Source organism: Pezoporus occidentalis, unplaced genomic scaffold (genome assembly GCF_034315485.1).
Source record: "Pezoporus occidentalis ecotype Australia unplaced genomic scaffold, CSIRO_AGI_Poc_V1 ctg160, whole genome shotgun sequence".
NCBI classification, from domain to species: Eukaryota; Metazoa; Chordata; class Aves; order Psittaciformes; family Psittacidae; genus Pezoporus; species Pezoporus occidentalis.
Window position 1 is genome coordinate 2,303,927 of NW_026913426.1, and position 20,182 is coordinate 2,324,108.

The following is a 20,182-nucleotide window of genomic DNA, read 5'->3' on the forward strand; positions in this document are numbered from 1 at the left end:
GATGATGGTTTACAGCTGGGGGAACATGGAGGAGAGCTAACCAGTTTATCACAAGATGTCTAGCCCCTGTAATCTTGATTTAGAGACAAGTAAATTATTCCACATGCAGCTTTATGCCACAGCAGAGCCTCTTTTGCCAGGCGCAGGCTGGGGGGTAAGGGCACCATGGGCCAGGGCCTCCCTCAGCCGATGCTGTCCTCCCAAAGGAAGGGCTCTTTCAGCTTCCAGAGTTTAAAAATCAGGCATGTTTAAATCGCTAAATCCTCATCTATGTGCCTGTGTGGGTGAATGCGTGGAGACAATGGCAATGCGGACACCACCTCCTGTCAATCTCTGCTGCTAAATCGCGGCCGCCGCTCCCAGCGCTGCGGGGTTGAGCTGCAGCCGCGGCGCTCGGGAAGCCCGGAGCCTCCGACATTGATGCTGCTGCTGCTGCTGTTGCTGCTGCTGCTGCTGTTGTCTTCCAGGCCGAGCCCGGACACCGGCTCAATGGGGGACCCTCAGGGCGACCCCGCTCCGCGGTGCCTCCCTCCGCCCCGCGCCCTCCCGCCATTGCCGCGGTGCGGCGGGGGCGGGCCCAGGCGCTGTAGGCGGGCAGGGGCGGAGGGAAGCGCGGGCCGGGCGGGCTGAGGGGAGCCGAGAGGCCGGTTAAAGCGGCCGCCCGCCCGCCCGGCTCCCGCACCTCACGACGGACGGCGGCGGCCGTCGCTGCGCGCCGCGGCGGCTCGAACGCCAATGAGGGCCCGGACTCCGGCCCTCGCCGCCTCAGGAGCCGCCCGCAGCCTCCCGTCCCGACCCCCTGCCCGCCGCCCAGCCGGGGCGGGCGGCCCGGACCCATGCGGCGGCTCCAGGAGAGGTTCAGGAGGTGAGGTCCCCCCTTCCCTTGGCGGCGGGGCCGTGCTGCCCCGCTCCCCGCGGCTGCTCTGGGCCATGGGAGCCCCCCGCGCTCCCTCCACGGCCGGGCGGGCGCTCCGGGGCTCGGGGTCGTGTGAGGGCTGGGCCGTGGGTATCCGAGGTCTCGTTCACACGCCCCACACCGCGCTGAGGCGCCGGTCCCCGGAGCATCGCCGGCGCTGGGTGGGAAGAGCGGGGCCGGCCCAGCGCGGTGTGCGGGGTGTGAATGGGGGCTCCTGCGATTGCTCTTTGTTTATGATTTTGTCTTTCTTCCCCCAGTTTAAATGGGTGAAGGTTCACGCATCCGGCCCTGTCACATCCCCGGCCCCGCCGCGGAGCCCGACCTGTGGCTCCCGGGCAGGGCTGGCCATGACAGGCCGGGCTGGGCACAGCAGGGCTGCCCCGGCCCCTCAGCACAGCGCTGGAGGTCTTCGTTCAGGTGTCACTCAGGGAGGGCTGAAGATGCTGCTGGTTTCACGGCGGGTCGGTTGGGTCGCAGTGGGATCTGGGTTCTCGGGTAAACATGGATGTATGTGGGCTTTAGGTACTGAACTGCTCGAAGTCCAGGTGCAAGGCCGGTAACTGTTGAGGCTGGCGCCCAGAGCAGACCAGCTATGCTGCTGTAGGGCTGCTCCGCTCTCCTTTCACCAACTTGCTCAAGAAACCAAAGCCTAAGTATTAAAAAGGAAATAAAATTGAAAGAGAGAAGGATGTGAATGTGGTCACACCTGGTACTAGCCCACACCTAGGCTACTATGCTGGCTGATACCTTGGCCCTGAGCTCAGATGTGCTGCAGCACCTTGTGTGACTTGTGTTCACTCCACACTCTTCACTTGACATTTTGCCTGTCATACTTACCAGAAGGCTGAGGAGGCTTTGGGGAGGTCAGCGGGATGCACAGACACTTTTTTCCATGACCTACTCTATGTATGATACCACAGTTGTTAATGGATTCTCGTAGTATTGCAGATTTCATTTTATCTTGAGTATCCTGCTGTAAGTACGTGAACCTTTACGCAGCATGTGATTTCACTGATATTTCTAAAGAAGTGGTCTGCTGCTGTGCAGATCTGAGTTATTTCTGTGACTCAGTTGTTTGGTGATAGCAAAGATTATGTGAACAGTTACAAACCACAACTAGATGTTTTCTAATCCCGGAAGGAAGGTGCTAGTCCTGAGGAATATGGCTCTATTTTTAACTGAATGGAACCAAGTTGTAAATAGGGAATATCTGCCAACTTGGTCAAAGAAAGCAAGCTTTTCATAAACCTATTTGTTTCTTTTCCAGATCTTACCTAAATGGTCATCATGAAAATGTAGTGCTGATCTATTTGACATGCTTGTGATTTTTTTTGCTTTGTTTTTTCCTCTCTAAAACAAAAAGCCTAGGTAACATAAAAATTGCTTCAGTGCCTAAATATGTAACCCCATTTAATGTATGCTGCTGCTGCCGGTTTTGTGGAGTTATCACCGCCTTGTTGCAGTTCCTCATATGCTGTTATTTGTGGTTTATTACATCTAAATGGCCTCTCCTGCTGCTGGAAAGCACAAGAAAAAGAGCTATAAAAAGGGGTAATGTGCTTTTAAGCTGGGAAAAGGAAGTATGAGGCCTTTTGAACTGTACAAAGGAAATGGACTTCCTGAAAAGTCTAGAAAATCCAGATCTTTGAGGTTTATTATCAGTGGCTTGCTGTTTTCACCGACATGCTTAAAAGAATAACTAATTTAGCACATGGGACTCAAGAATAAGGCAAGATTTGAAAGGGCTTTTCTCTTCTGCAGTTTGGGTTATAAGCCATGATACCAGACAAATTCCAGACGCATACGTACAATAGATTTGGGATTTTATCATTTATTTTTCTAAGCTGGTTTGCATGTAAAGACAAAGCACTAAGAAACCTCAGATTTTCCCCCTGCTTGCGGGAAGCACTATGAGACATACAGCATCTGCTCCTAGGAAATGAATAGGAACTGGAGATCAGGGGTCTCACAAAGAATGGATCGGTCCATATGTTTAACATCATAAATATCTGAAGTGTTTCAAGATCTATGTTCAAGTAGTATAAAGGGAGAGGTATGAAGTTTTTCTTTCTTGTTTTAAACAGCCATAAGTCTTTCTCAGTACCCCTTTTCCACTTACATTGGGAATGTGCTCATCAGAGGTTGTTGCGTGCTGTGAAATTATGAAGCTTGGGCCTCCTTGGCTTCAAGTAGATCTTGAGCTTTAAGAGCGCACTTAAATTGTGACAATGATCTTGTAACTCAGTTCAGTGCAAAAGCGTTCTGCGCCCATGTTACTAGTCTGATTCAGAAATTTCATATTCTGATATTGCAGGAGTTAATAATTTATCCTTAGAGGTCTTAGATTCTAAGTATCTTGAATGGAGACATATTTCTGTGTTCTTGTGATGTAATGCTGCACATCCCCTGATTAAATCACTTCAGTTTTCACTGGAGCCCCTATTAAAGAATACATTAGAGATTTGTTAGAGAATCAAAAGGCTTCGCTTAAAGATGTTTCCTGTAAACTGTAGTCTAGTTCAATGGGATCCTCTCCTGCATTTGATAATAGTCTTAATGGTTGTGTTATAGAGAGCATTTATTTAAGGGTAAACAGCATCTGAAGGTTGTATATCAAGTTTCCACTTTTAGGAAGGTGAGATTATATTCCTCACAATTATCTTTCCCAGAAGAGGCAAAGTTGACCTGTAGAGAGGAAGGAAAACAATGTCTCTGTGTTGCAGCATTCATGTGGCAGAAAACAAAAAGCACCCATTGTTGGTGGTGGTGTGAGGCTTATTAATTTATTTATCTTTAAGAAAGAACAGAACAGTTTTTGCCTCTAGACTGTGAGTAAGTCTGCAACCAAATTCTTCTGCCCTCATATTACAGTATCATGCATGCAGGAGTGTATGACTGACTTTTAACAGTATGTGTTGAAATAATTGTTCCTGGGTTTGGTGCTTACTTCAGTGTAGTATCACAAAGCAGCTACTTTCAAACTTCAAGTCTGTTCCTTGAGACATTAAACACCAACTGTCAAACTGGAAATGAAACAAACACAAGAGAAGCATTGGCTGGAATTATTGCCCTATCTAGCTACTTTTTAAATGACCCTTCCTCTAAAGTTGTTTCCAGTAACTTTTATAAATAGTATTATAAAAAGGTATGGGGAAAAAAAAACCTGAATTTCTGCTTTACTGAAAACGGCTGTGAGCAGTGACCTGAGCACATGTGCTCCAGCATTTGCAGTCTGGGTCTTGTTGTTGATGTCCTTCAGAAAGGACAGGTTCAGGTATGTCAAGTGTCCATCAGAGTTAGGTCCTGGGGTGTTGCGAGATCCTTTTCTTTAAGGCAGAGGTAAAGTCTAACACTTCCTCTGCTGCCCAGATCAAACACAGTACTGGTGCTGGTGTTGTTAGCATAAACATGTAGGTGAAGGGGATGGGTAAAGCATTGCTAATGGGGGTGTTCTGCTAGGACTCTCTCTGCTGGAAGAAAAGCAAGTTACAGCTGCTGTGGGAGTCCACTAGAACTTTCTGTTCAACAACCATTTGTTGCTGTTGTTTTAAATAATCAGAATTGAAATATATAATAATTAAAAAGAAAAAAAAATTGAAATGTTTTGTAAGTGTGAAGTCTTCTGAAGCCAGGTCCTTGTCTGTTTTCCAGCCTGAAGTCACCACACAGGTGAATGACCCTTTGCATGATTCCTGTGCTGGCACAAAGAAAAGGGGAAAACCCTGACCGTAGATAACAGAGAAAGTATAGCTTTGTTCATGTCTGTGTTCTGTTTTACTGTAATAACACTGTCTTTAAATCAGTGAAAGTAAGAGGTCCTAATAATAAATGGACTTTTCTGAAGTGTTTGTTCATAATTCTATCTAAAAATCTAACGTTATCCCAGGCTCCGTTGTATTTTTTCTACCAAATAAATATGAATGAAAAGTAAAAAATACCAGAAGTAGTCCTCTAGTGGGTAATGGAAGGTCCCATCAGCAGGCTTCCTTCAAGTATTTATAGATTTTTAGATAATAATAATATCTTCTGTAGAAATTTGGAACAAGAGAAATGGTAAAGCTCATACTGAGGACAAGCTTATGCCTTTTGTTGTTTATTTATTACTATTTTTTACTTCTTGTGAGACTTCCAAAGTACCACCATGGCCTTTGGAGAAACATAATAAAATCATAGATGTCATCAGGGAAAGGTTTCCCATGACTCTGGATTTATGGAGTGGGACAAAGGCAGCCTAATCCTGGTCACTCAAGTGAGCCAACAGATGCTTTTATTTCACAGTGATTTCCTAACTTGGAAGCAGAGCTGAGTAACTGAATGTTCCATGTTTAGAGGATGCTGAGATGGGCTTCAGCAGCTGTTGAAGACCTGCATGCACTGGGCAACAAAATCAGTTTCCAAATGTGTGTGAGTGTGATGGCATTATCCTCTTGGAGATGAGAGCAAGGTGTCATTGCCACTGACAAAGACTTGCCAGTTTTTAACAATATATTAACTCTCATGAAATTGTTCACTTGCCGACAGCCATTTATACTCATGGGCTGTGAATGAAATACACATTTTTCTTATCCTATGTATTAATGACAGTTAAAACTGGGTTTTGAAATTGCCACAATTTGAAGAGCTATCATGGCACTGTTGTTTTATAAATGATGTTAAATTTTCATATATCAGTTTAGAAATGAAAAGTTTACAAATAAATCACTTAATAAATCAGTCAAGAAAACCCAGTGTTTGGTATCCCAGAAATCTGGAACTGCTGACACAAACTGTAAGATTCTGGTTGGCTGTTTTGGGTTTGGTTGGTTTTATCCTGGTTTGAGATTGGCCAATATTTTATGGGGGTCATAAAAATAGGACTGGGTTTGACTTAAACCAGGAGGGACAAGGGGGAAGGCCAAAGTTTGTCTAACAAGCTCTTTCCATCAAGCTAGCTAGCAGAGCTGCTCTCAGTGCTGAGCACACAGGCATATCCCCTATTTGTTGTGAAGCTGTTCCTGGCTTGTTTGATGCCTGACTAATTGTCAATGCGTGGTTTTCTAATAGTCTGCAGTAAACTGGAATTTATTAGTGGAAGAGAATCCCTTTTGTATGATGGTAGGCTGTGCTGGGATAACATACATGGTGCTGTAGATGCAGTAGCTCATGGCTTTGATTTGGCTGTCTGGTTGTATGTATGTGTGCGGTCTTATAGAGGTTTTTAAATTGTGTAGTCTCACGGAAACAAGTGTTTGGTTTTTTGGGATAGTTAAATGTGATGTTTGTGTTGGCAAGCTCTTCCAAAGCTTTCTCAGGTTTCATCATATTCCCTTTGGCTTGAATAGGCTGTGTTTGGTGTGATTGTTGGGTAACATTTGAAAATTCTTAGAGAAAAAAGTAGAAGTTTATGGTAAGCCTCTTGAAACTTTTCCTCTTCGGAGTTAACCGTTAGAGTCTCCTTTCATCCCTGTGTAGCTTGGATCTTATTAGAAGCAGAAGATAGCATTAGCCTCAAAGAAAAAGTGAACCATCCAGTGCTCTAAACATGAATATTGCTTGCTGTAGGAATCAAAAAGTCAGTGTTCAAGTTGGTTTATTCCAAGGAATACTGCTCTACTTTCAGGAACTTCTTTAAAGAGTATTGTGGTTGAACTCAGGACAAAGAGTAACCCTTGGCAGTTATAAAGTCCATATTTCAAGAGTAATTTGAACCCGTATTATGTAATTTAAATAGGAAATAGTTGATTCCTCAACCAAGCTGTCAGAAAAGAGGAGGTCTGACTTTTGTATGCAAAGACTTGGTTAAAGATAATGATCCCCTGTGACAGGCGGTCACAGAAATGTATTTAATGTACGTTTCTGTTAAGAGCTCTTACAGTTTAAATAAGTTACTTTTAACATGTCTATACTTACGATTTTTAACATGACTAGGTTGGAAGTGTTCCTCCATGATACTCCAAAGAGATGGTTTATTAACTTTCATAAAAATACCTCCTCTTCATTCACCAGGTTCATGAACCACCCAGCTCCAGCAAACAGCCGCTACAAACCCACTTGCTATGAACATGCTGCGAACTGTTACACACATGCAGTAAGTACATTTCCTTTCTTGTTTAAACCAGCTGTTTTGGTAAATTGTTGTGGGTTTGGATGGCTAAATGCTTACTTTTGCCTGGGCGTATAACAGTCCAGAAGCCATAATGCCAATTAGGTGGTTGGTGATCACTACAGTATCACAGTATCACAGTATGCTGGAGATTGGAAGGGACCTCAAAAGATCATCTAGTCCAATCCCCCTGCCAGAGCAGGAACACCTAGATAACGTTACACAGGAATGTGTCCAGGCGGGCTTTGAATGTCTCCAGGGAAGGAGACTCCACAACCTCCCTGGGCAGTCTGTTCCAGTGTTCCGTCACCCTCACTGAGAAGAAGTTCCTTCTCAAGTTTAAGTGGAACCTCTTGTGTTCCAGTTTGCACCCATTACCCCTTGTCCTATCATTGTTTGCCACTGAGTAGAGCCTGGCTCCATCCTCGTGACACTCCCCCTTTATATATTTATAGACACTTATAAGGTCACCCCTCAGTCTCCTCTTCTCTAAACTATAAAGACCCAGCTCCCTCAGTCTTTCCTCATAAGGGAGATGCTCCACTCCCTTAATCATCTTGGTTGCCCTTCGCTGGACTCTCTCCAGCAGCTCCCTGTCCTTCTTGAACTGAGGGGCCCAGAACTGGACACAATATTCCAGATGGGGTCTCACCAGGGCAGAGTAGAGGGGAAGGAGGACCTCTCTCGACCTACTAACCACCGCCCTTCTAATACACCCCAGGATGCCATTGGCCTTCTTCGCCACAAGGGCACAGTGTCGGCTCATGGTCATCCTGTCGTCCACTAGGACCCCCAGGTCCCTCTCCCCTACACTGCTCTCTAGCAGGTCGTTCCCCAACCTATACTGGAACCTGGGGTTGTTCCTGCCCAGATGCAGGACTCTACACTTTCCCTTGTTATATTTCATCCCGTTATTCCCTGCCCAACTCTCCAGCCTGTCCAGGTCTCGCTGGATGGCAGCACAGCCTTCTGGCGTGTCAGCCACTCCTCCCAGCTTAGTGTCATCAGCAAACTTGCTGATAGTACACTCAATTCCCTCATCTAAATCGTTGATGAATATATTAAATAATACTGGTCCCAGTACTGACCCTTGAGGCACTCCACTAGTTACAGGCCTCCAACTAGACTCAGCCCCATAGACTACAACTCTCTGGCTTCTCTCCTTCAGCCAGTTCACAGTCCACCTCACTACCTGGTCATCCAGTCCACACTTCCTCAATTTAGCCGTGAGGATGCTGTGAGAGACTGTGTCAAAGGCTTTGCTGAAGTCAAGGTAGACCACATCCACCGCTCTGCCATCATCCATCCACCGTGTTATTTCCTCATAAAAGGCTAAGAGATTGGTCAAACATGATTTCCCCCTGGTGAAGCCATGTTGACTGCCCCTCATAACCCTCTTATCCTTGATATGCTTTAAGATGGCACCAAGGACAAGGTGTTCCATCACTTTCCCAGGGATGGAGGTGAGGCTGACCGGTCTATAGTTACCCGGGTCCTCCTTCTTGCCCTTTTTGAAGACCGGAGTGACATTTGCCTTCCTCCAGTCCTCAGGCACCTCTCCCGTTTCCCAGGACTTGGTAAAGATGATGGCGAGTGGTCTAGCAATGACTTCCGCCAGTTCCCTCAGCACCCGCGGGTGCATCCCATCTGGACCCATGGATTTATGGACGTCCAGATTGCTCAACTGATCTCTAACCCATTCCTCATCGACTAAGGATCACTAGTCCCTGTTCTGAATCTCTAGGAGCTCCAGATGCTTCGTAAAACTCCTTTTCACCCAAGTAAGTTGCATGTCTTTAAGTAGATGTTTTTCCTCTGTCACAGTCAAAGGGTGACTATGGTAAAGTGAATACAGGCCTGTGCAAGTTAGTCTTGCAAGGCAGATTTCCCAGTACTGTGCTGACATAATACTGTGCAAATCATGTTCTGCAACTCTAAGATTTATTCATGTTAGAAGTAGAAGGCTTCCGAAGACTACCATGTGGATGTTAGCTAGAAGATCAGGAACAGCCTAGTTCTTACACTTAGTATCTGTGAACTGATTCCTTGAGAAAACTGCTGTTTTGAAAGAGGCACTAATAATGCTGACAGCCCTACTAAAAACCTTACTCTGCCCTTATCTTCATACTGTAAGGACCCATACTAGATTTGAATATATGATATAGACAGAATAAGGAAAGCAGTCATGTTGATCCCCCCCCTTTTTTTTTCTTTAGTAATTAGGAAGTTTAATTTGCCGTCTGGCACTTTGAACAAGACTTAAAAATGTGTTTGTTTGTTCTTCAAGATAGCATTTGCCCTTTTATAAAAGCAACTTGTGCTTCTCCTCAGCCCCTTGTTTAACTCCAAACATCTGAAGTATGTTTGACTTTGTCCTTAGTCTCTTATCTCCAGTGTGTCTGAGTGAGCTACAGATAGGAATGCTCAAGGTAGTGCACAGGACTCTTCAGTTCTAGAAAGAGCTCTGCTCTTAAGGACCCTTGTGTATAAATAACCAACATACAGCTCAGTGTTGCTGGTAAAAACAAGATCACCTTGGTTTACATATAGAAAAGGTAATTGAAGCTTAAGTGTTTTGTAAGCCAAGGGTCTCATGTACAGCATTATGTAAATATATGCTTATTTGTCTAGGGAATGAAGCAACATTCTGTTAGTTAGCACAAATATGTAGTTTATCTCATAATCCTTGTGCAAATCTTGTTTACTCTGGGCAAAAGTTAGATTTCAAAATACCTGGCAGAAGTTGCTGAACTCCTTAGCAATTGTAGCCTTCATCTAGTTGGAAAATAGGCACGTCTTATTCCTGCCTGTTAGCAGTATCTTGCAGCCAAGGGGTTCTCTCGGTGTTTTCTGTTATGCTCCAGTTGCTGGTGAAGCTCTCTCATTGCTTTCTGAACAGCCAAGCTACATGCTAAAACCTCCCATGAGCTGTTAACGCCTTGGGGATATGCAGTGTTGGCATACCCATTGGAAGAAGATAGTGTGGTATAAAAGAGGGATTGTTACTCCTTAAATACAATTGTGTGCCATAAATAACTTTTAATCAAAATTTAAACCCTTGAAATAGGAGTCTGATCTGGGAAAGCACAGTGGATTATACAGAAAAAGCTGTGGGGCATGCTTGCTTCACCTCCGTGTTGCAGATTGGTTTACTCAATGTTAGATAGTCAAGTGGTCTTTGAGTCTTTGCCACTAGATTACAGCATGAGTTTTCTGTTTGAGATTGATGTAATTTTTACAGAACAGTTTGAAAAATACATGGAGAACCCCCGCTAAAGCTTTAGTCATGCTTCAGGAAGTAGACAGCTTGCATTTTATGAGCGTAGCTGTATCCTCAGTAGCTATCCTGTCTGGGTTTTGACTTAAAAATACGCAGTTTATGCAGCTGCTTAAAAACCAAAACCCCCAAAACCAACCAACCAAAACCTCCTGAACAGTAAATGGGGATACATAACCCCATGCATATCTTTTTGTTACAATGCTTGAAAGGTAATTTTGTGTAGCATAGTAAAGGTACTTCAAATTTCTAATTAGTAAGGCTGTTTAAAATGTCTTGACTTTTTTAGCTTTAAATGAAGCACTGACTTGTCTTTAGACACGAGGAGAGAGGAAGGGCAGCTAAGCAGTTGAATACAGAGACAGAAAAGTCTGCTCGCTGTGTTTAGAAGAACAGGAAGGAAACAGTGTATGAGAGAAGCAGGAGTTCTAAGAATTTGAGTTGTAAGGTAAACTAAATCTAAGGGGAGGGATAGCTCTTTCACAGTGAAACTTTCTCATGTACGTAAGGTTTATCAGACAAAAGATATGATCTGCTGTATTAAACCCTCAGGATTCAGGCACAGCTTGCTTTATACTGCTCTAAGTTTCTTCCAACTGCCTTAAAAGGAGGAACTATTCTTAACATAAGTTACAGTCTCTACATTCCAGTCTTGGTTTGTGCAGTGCATGGAAAAAACAAGAAATAAGTATAAATATTCCAAAAATGAGGCCTGGAGCACTTAGCAGGCCATTTGAGCATGGGAGAAGGGCTCATCAGGTTTCAGGAAGACTCTTGTGTTGAAAAAGTCTCTGTTCTACCTGACTGATACGAGCAGTTTCCCTGCTGTCTGTGTATTGACCAACACAAGTAGGTGGTTCGTTTCCCACTCTGTCATGCACATCTTCTGATTTGGGAAGAGAAAACTGGTGAGTAGGGAAACTTTGCTTCAGGACTGCGCTCTGGAGTGGGCAGCTTGAGATGGACACAGTCCTTCATGGCTCCTTCTGAGTGTCACGTGTGCTTTTGGCTCCCTTGTTGATCATTCCATTGTCTTTCCCAAGAGGAAGTGTGGAGAACATCTCTATGTTACTGTTTCTCAATGAAAGGCACATGAGATTGCAACAGTAACTCCATTACAACCATGACACCATTGCAACAAGAACACCATGCTTTGCAATGGTGGCTTGTGCATCACAAGTTGTTGCTGGCTACATGACGTGCACAGCCTGTGCGCAAAGAAAATAACATTCATGGCAAAGTAAATTATATACAAAAGCACAAGTTTAACAGATTTTTAAACCTCTCAGTGGGAGAGATTGTCTGCAGAAATATAGAAAGAATACGGTAAAATAGGGACCAACGTACTAGTATCCTAAGCAACCCCAGATAGGTGGAAGATGTAGCACCTTTCAGCATCTTTCTTTGTGCCTTAAGGCTTTTTGCAGTGGCTGCAATTGCACTCACATTCTATTAGTTCTTACTCTTTGGTTGAATACCTCTCATTTTAAGGGACTGATTGCTTGCTTCTCCCTTGTGAAGATCAAAATGCCCTTCTTGCACTAGAGATTGATTTTTTTCAAACGAACATGGAAAAATCTGCCTTATTTTGTTGATTAAAGTGTTACATTTATCTTGAAAGATGGATGTTAGATATAATGAAGTCCATTGTAGCATATGTTATGTGTTACGACGTTAGTATCTGAAGAACTCTTTTCCAGTTGGCTGGAACAGCAGGGTATCATTTCTGGATTTTGTCTTTAATCTAGCTATTTTTAGTCAGAAAAAGAGTAATAAACCATCTCTTGTTTAGTCTAACTGCTCTCATGATGCATAGCGGGTACAGAGGGAAAAGTGTTTCCAAATAGAATGCTTAGAAAAAACAGTAAATCCTTCTTATGGTAGTATAGTGCTGTTCCCTGTGAGAAGACATGGCAGAACAGAGATTAATTCAGGTCTTCATTCACATACTTATTTGTAGCTGCATTCTTCATTCTGAAGATGCAAAGAAGACTGATTGTTTTAATCCTGTAACTTTATATACAGTAATTACTGGAAGGAGTGATTGACATCAAAGCCTGTGTTGGCCCATTTGAGCATTACACATTATAGCTTAAGTTGTGAAATACTTACTTTGGTAGACTAGGAAAAGCTGGGATACCTGTGTAAGAAAGGCAAGTTGTCCTGTGTAATACCTAGTTTCTAAAGTGGCCTTCCTTCCTATAAAATGGTCTCAGTCTGAGCTCCAGGCAAAATCTTTGAGCAGCTTACGCCCAGGCTTTTAATAGGGAATTAGTAAGGATTTGCTATTTTACCCAGTACTTGTGTTCATGATACTTGTGGGTGCATAATCTCTCTGAAACCTTTCAGTTAGTTTAGTCAAAACTGGAATTTGCACTAGAAATTGGGAAGGAATCTGAACACGGATACAGCCTGACTGCACAGCTTAAAGAATCATGGCTAAAAAGCTATTTCTGGAGCTCAGTATCCTCCTGTCTCCTGCAAAACCTAAATGAAACAACTGCCACAGCTAATCAGACCCTTGCTGTCTCAAGGGCTTCAGCCACGCTTTAAACTGTATGTCGTATGTGGAAACCAGGAGTGACTAATCCCCTGAGGAGTAAAACACTTTAACCTTTCCTGAATCTGGGGGCTGTCCAGGATATGTAGATGGAAATTTATGGTTTGTGATAAACGAGAAGCCAGGCTGGCAGACTATTTTTGTCCTGAGAGTGCATGAGGTCAACTTCCATAGTCTCATTACAGAAACTCGGAAGGTGTTTTCTCCTCTGATCCAAGTGCTGTGAATAGAGGAATACCATACTTTTCGCTTGCATGGCTCTATAGCTTTTGGTATAAATGTACTCAATTCTTCAAAAAGGAAGAAAACAGAGTAATGAAGCTACAGTTCATATGCTTCAAAAGCCAGAAGTAAAAGCCCCCTTCGGTTGTTTGGGGTTTTTTTACAGCTCTGGATTAACAAAGTACTCTGCGTGTTCTGCACTGTAGCTGTGATCAGAACCTCAGTTTCTAGTCCTTAAGCAGGTAAAGGACAAAGACACTGCAGGCTAGACCAGAACTCTGCCCTCTGAGCTATCAAACCTGTAATGCAAAGCAGAGCTGCGGATTCGTTTAAATAGTTTTTGTTCTAAGCATTATTGTTTAGCATGTGGGACTTGGGTTTAACTATGAAGAATTTAACCTATGAAGGTTATTCACAATTCAGCATCTTAAGATACACCATAAGGACCGGAAGGGAACTTGTGTGGTGTTTTTAACTTAGAAGGCTGACAAAGATATGAGGATATGCATTGGTAGTGGAAGGGAACAGGTAGAAATGGCTGAGCCAGCAGGTTCTTCTCTTAAAATACTTGTTGGACATGCCTTTTTCCCCCACCTTCTTCCTAGTTAGCTTTTCTCTGAATGAGGCAAAGGTACCTAATACAATTTATTCTGGAAAGGAGTTATTCTGTAAATGTATATGAAGCCTGAAGCCTACTTCTTAGATATGTCATATAAGCATGCTAATTCCATCATGATGTTCTAACAGCGGTTGCTTTGGAAGATCTGAATTAAAGCTGCTTGAGAGGGAACTGGTAAGGAGAGCAGACTTGGATACACTGCATTAAAAAAACATCTTTGTAGACTCTATTAATAAAAGAAGTTTGCAGTTAGTTTATTTATGATATCTGAACCCCAAGTTCTGCAAAGCTTTTGCTTAATTCTCTTAACCTCATACTTGCAGATAATTTGTTTCATCATTTGGAATTTAAGTTTATTTTGGTCTGTCCCATGCTCTGCCTTTATGCACAAGAGGTGGTTTAGGGTCAAGCCTAGAGTAAGGTCAAAACACAAAGCAGAATGTGAAAATAAACCCACTATTAAGATGTGGCAGATTCTTTTGTCTCGTTTTTCATGGCTAGAGGAGCTAGCAACCTAGCCTAATACCACGTGAGGAGAAATTTGTCACAGACGGGTATAACATGGATGTCTGAGACATTGGTGAAGTCTTGATGCTTATGTGTCAACACCCAACTGAAGGAGAAACGTGCTCTGGTTCAGAGCACGTCACCGATTGTCGGATGTGTACAGTCTTACTAGGCACGCTGCAGTTGTCTCTGCCCTGCTGGTGCTGTACTGTGGGTGGTACTGCGCTGGCTGCCAGAAAAGACTGAACAGTGGCCTTTTGTTTCCTTAGTTCCTCATTGTTCCTGCAATTGTGGGCAGTGCCCTTCTCCACCGGCTCTCTGATGATCGATGGGAAAAGATAACAGCATGGATGTACGGCGTGGGGCTCTGTGCGCTCTTCATTGTCTCCACAGTATTTCATATCGTTTCCTGGAAAAAGAGTCACTTAAGGTATCACTGTAAGATGTAGGAGGTGCTTTATTTTCATGTCCTGTGGGGGGTTTTCCACTGTGTTGATGGCTTTAAAGAAGGCTGGAGTGGTACCGTGTACTGAATCATGCAAAAAACACCCTTGATTCTGTTGGAAGAAATAGTGAGCCAAGCTTTTGCACAAATGAGCTTCAGTGTCTGCTGTTTTTCTAGGTCCTAGTGGCTCTTAATCCAGTATTTGGATGGGAAAAACATTATCTAAGTGCATAGTGAATATGATCCCACTGCAGAAATGAGAACACTGTCTGGGACTATGGCATGCTCAAATACTTTGAGGAACAGAGAGTTTGCCAAGAGAATTATAATACCATACACAGCTAACTGGCAGGAAGCCTCCTGGGGAACAGGGCAGCAGCAGCAGAACTAAGATGGGATTTTTTTTCATTATTACTTATGTTTATATTTTTGGTCCCATTAAAATTCCTGTATAATTCTGGGCCATAAATTGGATTTAACCGGTGGTCACTGAATAGTAACAGCTTCTGCATTAGGCAGAGTTGATGTGCCAGCTTTTTGCCTCCTTGCCAGAGAGCAGGATATATGTTGGGGTGGAGAAGGGAAGAGAAATGGAGGAGTGCTCATCTCCTTGCATCTTCCACTTAGAGCCTCCTGTCAGCTGAACAGTCCAACAAATAGTTTTAGGAGCTTATGGAGCTGATGGTATTTTCCCTAAATTCCAAAGTGTGTCAGGGATATAATACAAAATTGTATGTGTGTGTGGTATAATACAGAAACCTTTCAAAAATCTAACTTCATGACTTGTTCTCTCTTACCAGGACGATGGAGCATTGCTTTCACATGTGTGACAGAATGATGATCTATGTCTTCATTGCAGCATCATATGCACCATGGTAAGAAACCTGAAGCGCAGCTTCAGAATTAAAGCTTTTTCCAATATAAACAGTTTATTGTTGTGGCTTTCCAAAATCTAGAGGTATCTTCTTAGGTACAGTTGACTACATTTTGCATTGCAAAATGCTACATAATGTAATCTCCTGGGTTTTGCTGAACAAAAAGTAATTTATCTGTATCCCACATCCATGCTTCCCTCACATTAATACAAATGCACCTTCTTCCTCTCTGTATAGAATGTCCAAGTGTCTTCTCCCCCATCGTGCCTATGTTATAGCTGTGAATATTTATTTATTTTTATCAAGCCCTACCCTTCTTTTGTCAATATGGTCCCTTTGTTCATCACTTTTGTCTCTTGAAATCTTTGTACCTCCAGGTTAAATCTACGTGAACTTGGACCTCTAGCATCTCACATGCGTTGGTTTATCTGGCTGATGGCTGCTGGAGGAACCATTTATGTATTTCTCTACCACGAAAAGTAAGAATTATTATTTGCATTTAAGCTTAAACTGAAAGCTTAAAAATTGAAGGATGTGGGCTTTCTTGCTTTATGAATGTTCTTATCCAGCCTTCTTGGTTTTGTTTTGAGGTGAGTCCTTGAATTCAGATCTGAATTCTTGAGCTGCTTTCAGTACTTGTCCTCAGGGAGCAAGACCCAGCTTTTTTGTTTTGGAGATGAGCTATTCATGTTCTTGTCAAATAAAAAAATACAAGTTGTTTCAATGTTTTATTCTCACTAGTACTTAATGCAATTGAATGCATCTGGGCAGTATTTAGAGAAGAAGGTATTGGCTATAATTGTACAATGCACAGATAAATACTAGCTTTATTTTTGGTTATCTATCTGCGTAGAAAGCTTTTTGAATAGTTAAAGGGACCCATGCTAATATAAAGTTTCTGTTCCTCCTCTTGTACACCTCCTTAAATGACTCCAATCCTTCCTTTTTAGGTATAAGATCGTTGAACTCTTTTTCTATCTAGCGATGGGATTTTCTCCTGCTCTGGTAGTGACATCCATGGTAAGGAATGTGACTATTAACATTACAAACACACAGACTTTCCTTTTATAACTAGCTTAAGTTCCATTGCAGGTCTCTTTTATCTGAAAAGATGTTAATTTTAGTCTCTCATAATTGTGAATGTTCTCTCTGCAGAAGAACCAAATATAGTCATTGTATTTTGGGTTTATAGTTTACATTTCAGTTGAAATGCTACCTTGTTTGCTTCAATCTGGGCTGCAGGTTCTAGATAAAAAGAGTTTAGGTTTCAGACTTCACTTTTGAGACACTTCTGAAAGGATATTGGACATACAATTCAGTTATCTCCATTTGAGTAAAAACAATGCAGATGTGAAGTACCTTTTGGTATGCCAAAACCTTGCTGGATGCTTCCCCCAACTAGTAGGAATTGCATTAAAGGCACCCTTACACACAGTAATGTGGTTTTCTTTCTCTGTGTGTGACTGCTCTGGTAGTGAGCATGAAGCAAAACATCAAGCTTGTCATAATTCTCAAGCTGCCCCACTATTACTTCTATAGTGCACTGATATATTACATATTTCACAAAATATAATTAATTTTCTCACTTGTCCATCTGTCATATCCAAGATGTTCTGAGCTATAACAGCCAGCTTCTCTTGGGGAGGAAATCACTTTGTATTTTGTATATAAAATACCCTTTTCCTTCTCTATACCCTATCCCTAATCTTTCCTTGTCAATTGACAGAGCAACACCGATGGACTTCAGGAGGTTGCCTGGGGAGGCTTGATCTATTGTCTGGGTGTGGTGTTCTTCAAGAGCGATGGAGTCATCCCATTTGCCCATGCCATCTGGCACATATTTGTGGCCACAGCAGCTGCTGTTCATTACTATGCCATTTGGAAGTACCTTTACAGAAGTCCTGCAGACATAATTCGTCACTTATGAGATATATATGTATATATATATATATAATAGTCTGCATTTGGCCTCTGTAACAGTATTATTTGACTTAAGGAATTCGGGGGGAGATTGGAAAATTGCACAGAAAAACTGCACTGACTTTGGTAGTTCTCTGAACACAATTACTGTGAACTGATGTCGTGTGTGTCCTGCAATTGCCCATCGAATGGCAAGTGCTGTCAATAACCAAGATACTGTACTGCAGTACCAAGAGTCCATTCCACATTAGCAGAACTGGCTACCTGATGTTTACAAATAAATTTTGTATTCTAGTTTAATTTTACAATTTTTAACTACTTGGATTTTTCTAAATTAGTGATTCAAAAGGTGAAGTCAGTGCAAGAGTGAAAATGTAACTCTCTGGATTTGCAATTGGTTTCTATCACCTTTCCACTAATCATGTATTAAACACGAATCACGGACAGATAATCTACTTTTACCACCCATTCTCTTGGTATGATGTGACTTTTATAGAAACTTTGTGTTTTTGGTAAACTTTGAAATTACACTTCTTGAACTGAAACCACACAAGCGTCATCTATGCAGTTCCTCATGTTGCAAAATCTTGCAAGAAATGGTTACATTCCGCACACTGTACTGACAAGCAAACGTTGTACCTCTTCCAAAGGTTGTATTACAGGTGTAATTGTAATAACCACTTTTACAAACTAAAATCTAAATGTGATTCTGCTGATTTTTAACATGATAGCATCCTGCTCATCTATAGTACCACTTGAACAGCACTTTAATTTGGTTTTATTAGTGATGGAAATGAAGTGCTTCAAAGGAATAGTTAATGTGATTTTTCTTCTCCAGATTCCCAGTTCCACACCATGCTGCCCAGCCAGGCAGCAGCTTGGATGAAAACTGACTTAGGAAGGGTTGGCAGAATTAAGGAAGGCTAACAGCCAAACCAGAGTCAGTCATTTCTCCAGGATAGATATACGTGTATTGGTGCTGTAATAGTAAGGCTTGGATTTTCAAAGGGATTTATATTGTCCAACAGAGCCCATTCCCACCAGCTTCTGCTGGGGTTATTCTGTTGGGAGATCCTGGTCAGAGCAGCAGCTATAGAACAATTGCTGACCACTTTGAGTCATGGTTACTGGTTCATCACAAGCACAGCCTTTCAAGGGGGAGAGCTTGAAGAACCTGATGCAGTGTCACTTGTCACTCTGAGATGTTACACAGAGCAAAACTGGTCGTTAATTGTGTTGATGTCTTTCTGTACAGGAAAAGCAAATGTGGTAGCAAATCATGATTGTAGAACATGTGCATTAAATGACCAGCTGTAGAAGAGTCACTGTAATACTGGTTGTCCAATAATTGTATCCTGTCCCACTATATAATGAATGTCTTATATTAAGATTGACTTTATCCTTTTTCTAATTTACTCAGTTTTTCATGACAGTATTTAAAAGCAAAACCAAAATGTGTTGCCTTTTTCAGATTTTGTTCTGGATATTGCCTGTCTGCAAACAATGAACAGCAAGATAGGGATGTTTTTCAAGGTACCATTTAATACTGCACCTGGGTTTGCCAGTGGGTTCCATATTTTAGAGCACACACATTTGTATACAGAATTTACAAGAGGGACAAACTTTAAAATCAAGGCATTGAAGAGTTGCTGGATGGTGCTGGCAGGTGTAGGAGAAATTGCACCACCACAGCAGACTAATTGACTGCCCCAAAAGAGAACTGATGGAACATCTGGGCAGGTGATTCCTAGTACAACACTCGCACATCTGGATGCCTCAGTTTTTTAACATTGTGTCTATTTTAATACTTTCCACTTTTTGTGGGTTCATCTGTTTTGTTTAAATGCAGTACTGTTAAAACCACTAAAATACACATAAGGGGTTTCTGTAGTCAGAAGTGAAATTATTGCTTGAATATGTTTGTTTTAAGTTAATTTTTCATGGCATTGCTTTTTTGGAGTATTTGAAATGGTTTTTAAAGATTTCAATTCGCCAAAAGTATTTTGAATTACTGTGTTCTAGTCAATACGATACTGAATGTACCAGACTAACAATAAACATTTTGTGCAATTTGGACATTCTTGTATCCTCAGTGGTTGTTCTTCCCCCCCCCCCCCCCCAACACTTACGCAGGAAAGTAAGGGACTGGCTTGGTACTCCTGACATGAGAGATCCAGAGGTGAACCAATGACCCTCAGCCAACTCTTCAGAATAAAAGCAGTAGGAAAGGTTACAGCCCAAGTTATTCAATTTGTGGTATGGAAAAATGTCTAAATTTGGTCAATATTGGGAGCTTGCTGCTTTCTCTTTTGCTGATATGGATTACTTTTCTTATCCTTTGTATACTTCTGGGTTTTTTCAATGATATAGCACTAAAATACATAATTATGCTCCTATCCCTATAGCAGCATCATTGCATAAAATACATGCAAGCTGAATTAAAAATGCATTTCTGTGTGGAAAACAAGTATGTCAGAGAGACTTACTTACTTATTCCCCCCCCTCCATCTAATTCCAGCTCTCCAGTCAGATTGCTCCCAGGAGTAGCAGCAGTGCTTTTCCCAGCAATGTTTGCTGCAGTAGCAGAGATGGGATTTCTTTGCCTTCTGAAGCAAGTGTTTTTAAAGCGCTTGCTCCTGTATTTTCTATGCCTCTACATTTGGAAGTACAACACCGAGTCTGAAGCAGTGATAACGTGTGTTTTGCAGATGGACTTTTCTGGAGGATGTCTAGGAGACAACAGGTACTTTGAATACCAC

General features: G+C 42.3%; 1 protein-coding gene across 1 annotated transcript; it reads left to right on the top strand.

The window, feature by feature from the left end:
* Positions 1–620: 620 nt before the first annotated feature.
* Positions 621–19,499, top strand: MMD (monocyte to macrophage differentiation associated). Its single transcript, XM_062612716.1, has 7 exons — positions 621–865; positions 6,902–6,983; positions 14,453–14,613; positions 15,429–15,503; positions 15,881–15,982; positions 16,454–16,523; positions 17,230–19,499. The coding sequence occupies exons 1-7, from the start codon at positions 837–839 to the stop codon at positions 17,428–17,430; spliced, it is 720 nt and encodes a 239-aa protein (XP_062468700.1). The 5' UTR covers positions 621–836; the 3' UTR covers positions 17,431–19,499.
* The last annotated feature ends 683 nt before the right edge of the window (positions 19,500–20,182 follow it).

Excerpts from the sequence above, each read along its gene's own strand:
- MMD (XM_062612716.1), top strand. The coding sequence starts at position 837 with ATGCGGCGGCTCCAGGAGAGGTTCAGGAG. Across the intron at positions 15,504-15,880 it reads GCAGCATCATATGCACCATG|GTTAAATCTACGTGAACTTG; the intron begins GTAAGAAACCTG and ends TTGTACCTCCAG. Across the intron at positions 15,983-16,453 it reads GTATTTCTCTACCACGAAAA|GTATAAGATCGTTGAACTCT; the intron begins GTAAGAATTATT and ends CTTCCTTTTTAG.